A 12,477-nucleotide genomic window follows, 5' to 3' on the forward strand; every position below is an offset into this window, starting at 1 on the left:
TCTGCATGCGTGCCGGTCATGTGAGGCAGTGGGATATCTTATGAGCGCGCGCAAAAGTCTCTGTGGACAGGGCTTAAACACTCCACAGATAAATCGCAATACAATCACAGAATGATGAAGCTTGAATAAACACTATCATTTTACTTCAACTTTGAGCTGTTTCCTACCTCCTCGTAAAAAACCTTTTCTGCCATTTTTCTCAAAAGTATTGCTTTTTTATGGTTTCATCTAAATAAACTAAATGCCAGTTGAATACTCGTGAAACATTAGAAACTGGCAGCTGCAGTCTTTAAGCTTCTGTGTTACTGCCAGCCACAGAAGGCTATTGCCTGTCTACAGTGTATCAAGAAATGTGGACTACCTAATTTACAAAACACAATCACTTCAGTCCATTAAAAAAAAGAGGCTGATTTGGAGTTGCATCAATTTTTGAAATAATATTCTGCAAGACAATCAAATGTAAACTATTTGTGTCATAGCGGGGTTTTTTTTCTTTCTTTCTCTAGCCTATAATAAAACCAACAATGCCAAAGGCCAAATGCAAAGTGTAACGTGTTGCAGTACCTAGTGGTCAAAAAGGGAAATGGTGGTGGATGAGGAGATAACCCCTTCTATATAAAGCGCTTTGAGGATCCAGAAAAGCGCTATGTAAATGTAAAGAATTATTAAATTGTATATAATGGGATGTGGCACCTATGCCTCCCGTTGCAATAAAAATTCCTTAATTCATGTTAACAGTTATGCATATTTACATGCACACTATACATATACTCTCATTCACACAAATATAAGTAGGTATATCTATCTACAGAATATATGCACACACAAATGTACGTATTATACATACAAATGTGATTAACAGTTACAAAAACTATTAGTTACAAACATTTAGACTATTAATATTGGAAACTAGATTACTAAATTCCTTTAGGAGTATAAATAAACCCAGAAACAGCAAAAATATGCAGAAAAATACCCTGCAAGATGAGCAGATTCACTGTGCTATATTGCCCTCTACTGGAGAAACTAACAATATCTTCTGGAACTAAAATGCTTGGAAGTGTAAACAAGACCAAATCAGTTTGAGCCACCCAGCCTCCTAAAAATAAATAGTGTATGCATGTATTTCCTATACATATACAGTTTATATAAATGTATATAGGAAAAAAAAAAAAAGTGAATCTTTATTTTTTTACATATGTATCTGTAATGTCTGTATTCCTCATGCATATTGTTTGACTTTGCTGTGCGCATAGTTTGTCTCAACATGTTTGATTGGACAAGAAAGCAGCTACTAAATGAAGGAAAAGCTACTTAATTCATAAATTAGGCTCCCTTTAGGAACATTATCTAAACTCAAGATTTTAACATCCTAAAATGACCTTTAACCACTAAGCCGAACACCGAGACATTTGTTAGAGCATGCTCAAAAGACCTCAATGATGGGTTCAAACACTAAAGACTCAGTTTTCAACCAAATAATGCAGCCATACCAAGGTTAAGTACTGCACTGCTCTTTACACCAGATTCAAATTTTTCCCCTTTTAAAATGACAGTAGTCAAATCACATGCTTACTTGTGTCATTTTCAAGCCATTATGTCCATGTCAAATTAAAAAAAAAAGAATTCACAAAAAAAGGAACAGAGTCATTTTGTAGTACGAATGTTGGACTTTATTTACATTTACTCCCGAGCCATAAGTTTCTGCTTCTTCAGTTTCTTCTGAGAAACCTGTGAAAAAAAAATAAAATTGGTTAAGGAAAGTTCACCAACAGCAGTTACTAAGATATCCAGTCCTCCATACATTTAATGCACAACAGCTGCTCAGAATATAATTCCTTTCATCATTAATCCAAAGGTGTCCTAAGTGGTCATCACTACAGCCAAGTGTACAGTTTGTATTTTTTATTTTTTTTTAAATTCAGAAAAACATTGATTATACCTTTTTCTTCTGAGAAACCTCCTCCTCTGGTTTGGGAACGATCTGCTCCTTCTCAGTGAGGATCATTTCGATGTGGCATGGGGAGCTCATGTAGGGGTTGATGCGTCCGTGCGCACGGTAAGTACGCCTGCGCATCTTTGGGGCCTTGTTCACCTGGATGTGCTCAATCACCAGAGAATCCACATCCAAACCCTACAAGATCAAGAAGAGTGTTGATATAAAGCCCCCACAGCAGTGAAAGCTGCATCCATGCAAGCTAGATTTCAAATCGTACTCAAACAAAGATGCGGTTTAATTCTAAAGATTCATTCACAGTGTAATGGTTCATACGTTCTTACCTTGAGCTCAGCGTTGCTTTCTGCGTTCTTCAGCATGTGGAGCAGGAACTCAGCACTTTTCTTAGGCCAACGCCCCTGAGTCCAGTTATGCTGCTTGGCCTAAAAACAGAATATCACAAGAAAGCTTAAGTTATCTTAATTTGAGCAACACGTTGAGCTTTAACTTAATTTCTTAAGTTGACCCTAAATTTTTAGAGTAATAGTATTTTCAACACTAATTATCAAAAGTGTCAGAAACAAGATAAAAAAAAAATCATGGTTTTGCAAGCAATAAGAAATGTTGAAGCACCAATCAGCATATTATAATGATTTCTGAAGGATCATGCGACACTGAAGACTGGAGTAATGACTGCTGAAAATTCAGCTTTGTCACAGGAATAAGCAACATTAAAATATTCAAATAAAAGTGGTTTTAAATTGCAGCAAATCTCAATATTGCTGTAATACTGTATTTCCGATCAAAAACTCTTGGCAAGCATGAGACTTAACCAAACTTTTGAACTTGTAGTTCAAAGTGTACATGTTGCTCAGACTAATAGGTGTTTTCATGGTCAATTCCAAAGGTGTCCTAAGATGGTCATCACAGCAACATGGGCGGAATGGTTTTAAAAGGCAGTTTTAAAACAGGACAAAACCTCACCTGAGCACAACGGCCAACACCACCATTGTAACGACGGAAGGGAACACACTGGTGCTTCACGATAACATCCTTCAGGTACTTGTTAGCCTTGCGGATGTGCATGCCTTTGATGGCCTGGGCGGTCTCACGGGTGTTCTGAGGACCAAACATCACACATTTACTTAATAACAGGTAACCAAGTAAACCAGCCTACATCACCTTAAACTAGAAACGTGGCTACTCAGAAGGTACTTAATTCTCTTCATGAATACATCAAAGGTGTCCTAAGTTAGTCATCATTGCAGCCACACTGTACATTTGCAAATCATCTGCTCAACCTATAACTAATTATGCTCAGTGCATCCATCAGGTAATAAATCACATTCATTTCCTCCAGGAGTCCTGATGTTTAATGATTACCAAAAAAAAAAAAAAATGCAAGAGAAGAATTACACTCCCATAATCAAAGCATCTGCTGGAATTTACCAATAAACAGTATCATGTCAAATGATGCCAATCAAAATCAATCTCAATACAAAATTTAAATATTTGACTCTTTCGCTATATATTGCATATTTTTGTAAACAAGTATCCATGAACTAGCATCTTTTTTGTGTTTGGTGCACAGTTCCCTCAAAACCCAAAGTCCATTGGGTTTTGAGGGAACTGTAAAACATCCATGCTTCAAAACAAAGATTCTAATGCGATCAATCTCAGTTTGTCGGGTAAACAAATTACAAGAGAATTTTTAAACGCCTATGAAATAAATTCAGAATTTACTTTTACAAACAAGGTCGCACTCAGTGAATTGTAGCGTTTACGGGTTCATTCTTACCTTGAAGTGAACACGAAGGTTGGAGCCCCTCGACTTGCATGCTGTAGAACACAAAACTATTAATACGCAGGTTCAATACCGAGTAGCCATATGGTTAAAGCTAGCTGCCAACTCACATTTAGTCGGGTTCTCTGGGTCGAGTGAGTAGCGGACCATTTTCAGAGATCTAGAGAGAGAATGGATGACATCAGATGGTTAGAAAAAGCTTAGGGAGACACCAAAATCAAAAAAAAAAAACCGTTCAAAAGAGTCACAGAAAAATAAAACATTGACATTTGCGCAAATACTACGCGCACCGCATGGGACACACATTGCTACATAGACAAATTGTAGCTAGACCTGTCAGTATCTAATGTCTCCAGAATCTGGAGTTCTGCGTTTCATTAACGTTAGTAAACTCGCGCACATGTAGCTACATTCATCTAAAGACGAGTCACTGTGCAATGCCTACACTAGAAAATGGCAGAGCACAGGCGACCATCTATTCAGCAACATACCATTAGGAATTTAACTTTACGCCGAACCATATTCTCTGAAAACATTAAATATAAAGTAAGTAAACATGTCGATGTATTATTTGGACATAAAAACTTGTGATGATTGTGATACAAAAGGGATTATTTTGAACATCGCTGCAGTGGGACTCTTAATGACACTTACGTTCTCAGGCCGCGGAAGAGAAGAGGAAGTGAAAGGCATTCTGGGAGATCAAATCCGTTCTCGCTTCTTCGTTGAATCTCATCTGTAGAAATGTGCGCTTTGATAAATTGGTAGCGCCGCCCAGTGGATCAGTGAGCAGTTAATTGAAGGCAGGTGAAAGAGATTGCGTGACAAACCACACAAACGTTATAAAAATGGCAGTAATAGAGCTCTTCAGATAATATAATATAAACTAAATGAAAACATGTAAACATTTAAAGGTGCCCAACAATGGAGTGCTAAAGGATACGTGGAAAAGTTTAGGGGGGAAAATGTGTAAAAAACGTAAAAATAAATCATAAAAATATGATTAAACTAGCAAATAATTAATAAATTAATAATAAATTAAATTAAATAATTAATGAATACATTAAAAATAAATAAAAGTAAAATACAATATAATTCAATATAAATAAATAAATAAATAAATAATACATCTAACAATGCATTACTAGTCATATTAGTTATTATTAATATTTCATGCATATTTATAATATAAATTTTTCACAGTATAAATTGGGTCCGTATACTTGAAAATATAAATCTGCCTGTTATACAAAAAAAATAATATATATATATATATATATATATATATATATATATATATATATATATAGCTGACTTAAAAAAAAAAAAACTAAGGTAATTAGAATTAAAAAAAATACATGACAAATATTATTAAAAAAAAAAGTGAATGAACTAGTTTATAATTAATCAGAAAAAAGTGTATAATAGGGAAATGTCTAGGAAGAACAATATGATTATTAAAAAAAGAAAAAACATAACTGATTATTTAAATGATTATTTACTATTATTTACTCAACCATACATAATCTTTCATCATATTAGAAATAGTAAAATAATGTTTTCAGCGCTAGAGGGCAGCACAGGACAAAATTACAAATAGTGGAACCCGAATGGACTGTAAAACTTCTGGCTCAGTCTCAGTTTATGAAGGCTTAAAAATGACACTCAGATTTTCTGATATTCCAAATTTTGATTGTGTTATGGTGCCTTTTACTTTTATGTTGTATAGTATGTGCTTGTGTCTAGTATTGCTGATGTGGTCAAAGATAGGCTATAATGTACTGTATTGATAATGAATTCAGCAATCCATTATGAGAAACAAAACACTTCTAAGTGAGATACAGGCCCACAGATGCTGTCTGTAACTGTACAAATAAGGACAGAAATTTGTATCATGATGAAACTGCCTATTGTCATAAGTAATAGCTTGGACAATTAGACTATGCAGCAGAAACCCCATGGCATCAGTCAAAGCATTAATTTGGCACAAAACACTGGGCAAGAACTCAGAAAACCTTTATGAGACTTGTAGCCAGAGTCAAAAACTCAATATTGCAACCACATTTCCTGTCAAGAGGAATAATGCCAGCTCACTTTTTTCCCTCAGCGTGTAAAAAGCTGCTGAAATGAATACTGCTGCTGCATCAGTAAGCCATCCATCTTTACTTCCTTTGTTTCTCCTTAATGCAGTGCTTTTGTTCTTGGACTGAGAGACGGTGGATGTGAACTGGCACAGGTAGACGTTGTAGAATTTCATGTTGTTCCCATTAAGATGCTTGTGTTTTTGCTGACTCTTACCTGCACAGAGGTAACATATCCAGAGAGTTTGGAGCCTCCCACTCCGCAGTATCGAACCGATTCTCTTGTATCCTGCTCGGAAATCTGCTGAAGCTCACATGCAGGTTAAATTACGACGCCCCTTGAGAAACAACTTCAGGATGATGTTAGTGCTGCGACTGGTCGACGTGTGCCCAGCATTACATTACAGCAGATTTGTTAGCCTTGCACGGCCTTGTTCAGCGCAACAACTATATATTGATCCAATAAACCTGTAGACCTCTGTTATTAAGCCTTTATATGCTGAGCTCATCGAATATCTGATTTTTCTCTACTATAAATATAGCATTTTGCTACTTATTGGACATCTGAATGTTGTTGACACTGCATTAGTTTCTGCTCGGTCATATCCTCATGGTACCTTGTCCTACTCGCTCAAGCATTTTTCTGACATGTTCCTGTTCTTAAATTGGAAACCTCGGTATATTTCCAGAGAAACCTTAATCTAATACATTTGTCTTTGTCAGGTAGGAGTTTCTAAGAATTGCACAATCTATTCTAATCACATCTCCAGAAATATCTTGAGCGATTTTCCATTGCATTGATGGCTCGTTATTTTGCTGATTGAATTTAGGCCCAATCTGAAAGAGGTCCTCAGTTACTCTCCAGTTCAGGGCATCCCAGGTTGGACTGATCATATGGCGTTTTCTAGAACTCCTTGTCCACCTGTCAAACTGCGATATGAAAAAAGTCAGATATATTACATCAAGTTAATAAAGTCAGCAAATTCACAAAATAAATGCAATCAAATAAGTCCTACTTTAGCAATTTACCTGCAATCGCTCAGCAGGATTTGGATACTATACACTCCTAAAAATAAAGGTGCTTAGAAGATTCTTCACAGCGACGCCATAGAAGAACCATTTTTGGTTCCACAAAGAACCATCTCTTTCTTACCCTTTTATAATCTGAAGAACCTTCTTTCACCAAAAGAACCTTTTGTGAAACAGAAAGGTTCTTCAGATGTTAAAGGTTCTTTATGGAACCATTTAGACAAAAAGATTCTTCAATGGCATCGTGAAGCACCTTTATTTTTAAGAGTATAGTGAAATATTTCCAGAATACAGTCACATATTTGGATATGTGTGTAAAAAAGAGAATGCTGTTATTGTTCACTAAAAGTATTATCTATATGTAGAATAATACATAAAATAACTTTGTTTAATTACTAAAAGTAAATTTAGTACAATTACTAAAACCGAGCTAAAAAAGCTATAATAAAAAATAAATAGAAATGTTAAGAAGTAAATTAAATGAATAATAATACAAAATTACCTAAACTAAAATTAAAATGAAAACTGAAAATATAAAAATAAAAAAGGAATTCAAATTATGAATAAATACTATAATAGTGTATCATTGATACTAAAACAATTGGTCCTATATGTGAAAAATGTAAATATAGCCTAATATAATATAATACATATATAATAATTTAGATTAGATCATATTTTATCTAGATTAGATTATATCTTTTTATATTATATAAATAAATCATATATTATAAATAATTTGCAGCAAGATGCAATTCAGTCTGATTTAAAATTTCATAAGTTTATGCTTAAATAAATCAAAGAAATCAAGGCATTCATTCTTTCTATGCAGCAAAAGGCAGTTTAGCCTTGCTTAATATTTTATGCAAGTTAGTGAGGCTTAGATCAGGCAAAACTGTTGCAATGCGATGGGTCAGCTTACAGAGAACCTCCCAAGAGTTTTTCTTTTTTATATATATCCCATCCTAGCTTGAAGAACCAAGGTCTTGATGCTGTTTCTCCTGTGAGAGGGCGGTGGGTTAGAGAGCTCTGATTAATGAGAGGCCTGAGGGAGGACAGTCATGCAAGTGACTGTCGGTGGAATGAATTGTGATGAACTGCCAGACTGTCGGTGTGATTCTTGGGTGTGTTGCAGCAGCAGCGTGAGTCGTGAGGTGTGTTCTTCCTCACGGCATCTCTCCTCCTCTCCCTCCTCCTCACTGCAGATAACTAGAGAGTGATCAAGAGGAGGGGTGAGACTTTTGGAAAAGGAGAGACTGCAGTACTGCAGAAGCTGGGCGTTGGCTGTGAATTTGAGGAGAGGGAGCAATGCTAGATGGTGAATAAATGAGGCCCAGTGGAACGACTGAATGTAAAAGAGGAGATAAAACGGGAAGGATTAAATGCTAGAGGGAGTGAGAGAGAGAGAGTGCGAGAGAGAGAGAAGAGGTTGTATTAACACTTCAGTACTGCTGAGAAAAATACTGCAACTGACATCTTTAAGTCAACAGTTAATGAGCATTTAATTGCTTATTGATGATTTTCAGTGACCTCTTTCAACTTCATGGTATCAGTTAACCATTTACATACAGTGCAATACGGGACTGATGCATGTAATAAATGAAATAAAAGTAAAATATAAAAATAAATAAATAAAGCAATAGCAAAATGATTGAATTTATATGAATAATTAGAATAAGCGTGGCATGGAGAAAAAAATACATGACAAATATTGAAAAAAGTGAATGAATGTCGTTTATAATTAATCAGAAAAAGGTTTATAATAGGGAACCGTCTCGGAAGAACAATATAATTATTACAAAAATAAATATATTTATTATTGCAAATTGCATAAATAAAAATTAACATGGTATTGAAGAATCAATTACAAAATTATATGCAAAAGCTTGTATAAAGCTTTTAAGAAACATTCATTACAATGAGGAACTGTCTCAGATGAACACTATGATGACTGAAAATATTTGTTATTTTTTGATTTACTGCCAGCCAATCAGAATCGAGTATTCAGACAGACCATGGCATAATGCATGAATAAACAACTACTGCCACTGGCACTGGAGGATAATATATTATAAATATATTTATATATTAAATAATATATATTAAATAATACGGTTACACTTTATTTCGATTGTCCACTTTAGACATTCTACTAACTATAAGTAACTTTGTAACTACATGTCAACTACTTCTCATTAATTTGCAACTACATGTCTACTAACTCTCAGTAGGGTAGGTTTAGGGTTAGTAGAAGAAGCTGACATATACTTGCAAAGTTTCTCATAGTCAGTATGTTGTAAGTTGTGGTCCCATCAAAATAAAGTGTTAGAAGATATTAAGCTGACAGTCTACTAATACTCTAATGACTGCTATTTGACGTGTAGTTGCAAAGTTACTTACTGTTAGTAGAATGTCTAAAGTGGACTATCGAAATAAAGTGTTACCAATAATACAAATATATTTAAATAAATGAACAGTTTATACTCAACCAGAATTAAAAATTAGGTCTAAGGCTAAATTATTATTATTATTGTTATTATTATGGGATATTTTACCTAGAAACGAAGACTATACTGATTTTTGTTTTGTTATGTTTTGTTTTGCAGAACATATAAATACATACATGATCAGGGAAATCACAGTCGTATCTCTAACAAGAAACATTTACAATAACAAAAAAAAACAAAAAAACATAGACATATGGACTTACATACACTGTATGCAAAAGCACAATATCAAGGTTAAATTATATCTTTAAATAAGATTTCATAAAGAATCGAAAATGTACTTTTTGTTGTTTATAAGTTTGAGGGACGAAATTAGAGTTAAATTGAAAGCTGTAGTCCGTAAATTTTGCCTCTTTGTCGCCATCTATGTTTGAAAACCTGGAATTGCAGTTACTTAGCGGAATGTTTTGAGGTCAATGTGTGGCAGTCATTCGCCGCAACGGTGTGGATATTTACTGTACTTAGGAATCACAGATTAGTCTACGTCTTGGAATATATGACCCAAATAAGAATTTTCACCGGACATTGTCATCTGAACAAGTAAGTTACAAGTCAGTCACGTTTGTTCTGACCAACTGAGGAAAAAAGCATTAGGCCTACCATAAATCGCGCTACCTATGGTGATTGGTTACTAGATTGGATAGCTCATATCACATCAAACCGTGCACATTATTATTATTGTTATACTGTATTCTCAAATTATTAATGTTAACAACATCAGCATTGCGTAACAATTAGTATAGTGTGTATTAGCGTGTAGATTTCAATTTCTCTGTACAGTCTAATCTCTAATTGTCATGCCATTTGAATTTCATATTAAGAAAAAATGTTTAACCCAAAAAGCAAACTATGCTCCCTTCGAACTGGTTTTCTTTATCTTGTGTAATCCCAGGCTATCTGTAATCAGAAGCACATTTAAAACTGGAATATAATTTAATTTCATTCACATGTGTATAAATACATAATAATTTCTGGATTACAATCCGCAATCAAAATTATGCATTTAATTATTCCAGCTGCTGTGAGAACAGGCTATAAACGATCTTCCCCTGCAGGATCCTCACATGCGGTAGCCTAGTAGCCGGGACAACTTCTTTATGTTTACAGACGTGATGTAATGACGCAGTGCCATGCTCGAATTTCCCGCGAAAACCTACCCATACCACTCAAATTAGAAAACATTATTATAAGATAACAGTTGTGAATCGGGCAAAAGTAAGGCAATAGTTTTGAACACTGGCTGGTTATGTACTTGCTCAAATAAAAAAAAAAGTTACGGACTGCAGCTTTAACAAGAAAAAGTGGAAGACACAAAAAAGACAAACTGTGAATGAATAATTTTGCATACAAGATAAAAAGTTAACAATATGCTAAAGAGATTAAAGTTTCTTTCATAATAACATTTTTTTTTTTTAAGAAAGATTATATTGTCTTACTACTCAACATGAAGATATTGCATGATCAAAGGATGTAGGCGGAGTCAAATCTCAAGGAGCAGTTCCACCTAGCAATGAACACGATTAAATACGATTCAAGCATAACTCCCAACGGAAATGTGATTTTTATTTTAACTATGTGTTCAAACTCTGCAATATGTGGCATGAAATTCTGAAAGTTTCTGCAATACTGCTGGGATTTTACCAGCACAGGGGTTTGGTAAGGAATCAGGAAGCTTTGTGTATCTCGATTACTAATAGCTGCGTTTAGAGTTTTAAATATTTAATGAGAGGAATCTGCAGAGACCAGACTAGATGCCTGCATTCATCATACCGCAGGAGCTGCTTGGGGACATTCGCAAAGGGCTTTTCATCAAGGACTTGGGCCGATCTCATGAGGTTCAGCCAAATGCGCCATGACTAACAGAGGCACGCACAGTTCTTCATGCCACAGCATTCAGAGGAGGAGCACAAAGCTCATCTCCCCAGAGAGGAGAGAGAAGTGCTCTATGGCCTATGATACTGTCGTGTCTTTGATCTCAAAGCGATGCAGGGTGAATTAAACAGCAGGCAAACTATGTGGGAAGAAAGCAAAAAAGTTTTCACATTTGAAAAAGCTCCTCCTATTTATATCCTTATGTTTCAGAACTCTAACGCATTTCTTTGGTGATGCAATGTAAAGGATGGTCAAAGCAGTCAGACTGCAGGGTCCAAAAGCCTGAGAGCACATTGAAAATCTGGGATTCTGTATCTAATTAAAACCTGGGGATATGCTTTATGATTTTTAACAATTGAACAATACTGTGTAAAAGACATAAGAAATATTAAATATTGTGCACTATATGTCTACAGGTATATCACTAAACTAAGTAAATGTGACATTGTTTATGTGAACTCTTTGTACAGCCGGTCATATATTCTTCAAATGAAACTCAAGATGTTCTTCTGATCATTCTGTTCATTATGTGCCTTCATAACATATTTTTGTCATGATGATAGAATGAAAAACCTAAATTATTAAATAACATTATTATTATTATTATGTCTCAGATAAACACTATTATGTCAGAAAATATTTAATTAATTTTTTTATTTATTATTGAGAACTGCATAAATAAACAACAATTAGCATAGCATTGGAGGATAACTACGTTTTTGGTCTTGTTTTGCCCTGAGTTCTTTCTGTGTTTCCTTATTTGGTCACCTTCCTGTCCTTGTTTAGTTTCATTGATTAATCCCCTGCACCTGAGTTTTGTAATTATCCTGTGTATATTAGTTGCTGCCTGTTCAATTCTCCTTTGTCTGGTCAACTCGTTACGTTGCCTGTGTTTCTTTCGTTTATGTTCAAGCATTTATCTTGGATTATCCCCCGTGTTTTCATTTATTAAAGACTATTTAAGTTTACTCCTCAACTCCTGTGTTCTCACAGCAAAACCACCGTGACAGATGACCAGACTAAGACAGTAAGCGGCACCTCTTCTCCTCATTTTTGTTTTCCTGGTTTTTCCCCGTGGCATGGAAGGTGCTCGCTCAAGCCCACCGGCCGCTGCTTATTTAAGTCTGCCGGCCGTTCCAGAGTCACGTCACATTTCAGCTGTTTGTCCAATGTCGGCTCCAGCCCCGGAGTTCGCTCCAGTGCAGGCTCTAGCCCCTGACCAGAGTCATGTTAGAGCTTCAGATCCCC

The 12,477-nt window shown here is 35.2% G+C and overlaps 1 protein-coding gene and 3 non-coding genes across 4 annotated transcripts; all 4 read right to left on the reverse strand.

The window, feature by feature from the left end:
* Positions 1 to 1,650: 1,650 nt before the first annotated feature.
* On the reverse strand, positions 1,651 to 4,456 carry rpl17 (ribosomal protein L17). Its single transcript, XM_058758181.1, has 7 exons — positions 4,395 to 4,456; positions 3,851 to 3,900; positions 3,735 to 3,775; positions 2,921 to 3,055; positions 2,281 to 2,379; positions 1,943 to 2,134; positions 1,651 to 1,731 (listed from the first exon to the last, which is right to left on the reverse strand). The coding sequence occupies exons 2-7, from the start codon at positions 3,888 to 3,890 to the stop codon at positions 1,684 to 1,686; spliced, it is 555 nt and encodes a 184-aa protein (XP_058614164.1). The 5' UTR covers positions 3,891 to 3,900; positions 4,395 to 4,456; the 3' UTR covers positions 1,651 to 1,683.
* On the reverse strand, positions 1,820 to 1,883 carry LOC131529560 (small nucleolar RNA SNORD58). Its single transcript, XR_009268129.1, has one exon. It is a non-coding gene; the product is annotated as a small nucleolar RNA SNORD58 (small nucleolar RNA).
* LOC131529561 (small nucleolar RNA SNORD58) lies at positions 2,803 to 2,869 on the reverse strand. Its single transcript, XR_009268130.1, has one exon. It is a non-coding gene; the product is annotated as a small nucleolar RNA SNORD58 (small nucleolar RNA).
* Positions 3,136 to 3,204, reverse strand: LOC131529562 (small nucleolar RNA SNORD58). The gene has a single exon (XR_009268131.1). It is a non-coding gene; the product is annotated as a small nucleolar RNA SNORD58 (small nucleolar RNA).
* Positions 4,457 to 12,477: the final 8,021 nt, after the last annotated feature.

Source organism: Onychostoma macrolepis, chromosome 21, assembly GCF_012432095.1.
Source record: "Onychostoma macrolepis isolate SWU-2019 chromosome 21, ASM1243209v1, whole genome shotgun sequence".
Classification (NCBI taxonomy): domain Eukaryota; kingdom Metazoa; phylum Chordata; class Actinopteri; order Cypriniformes; family Cyprinidae; genus Onychostoma; species Onychostoma macrolepis.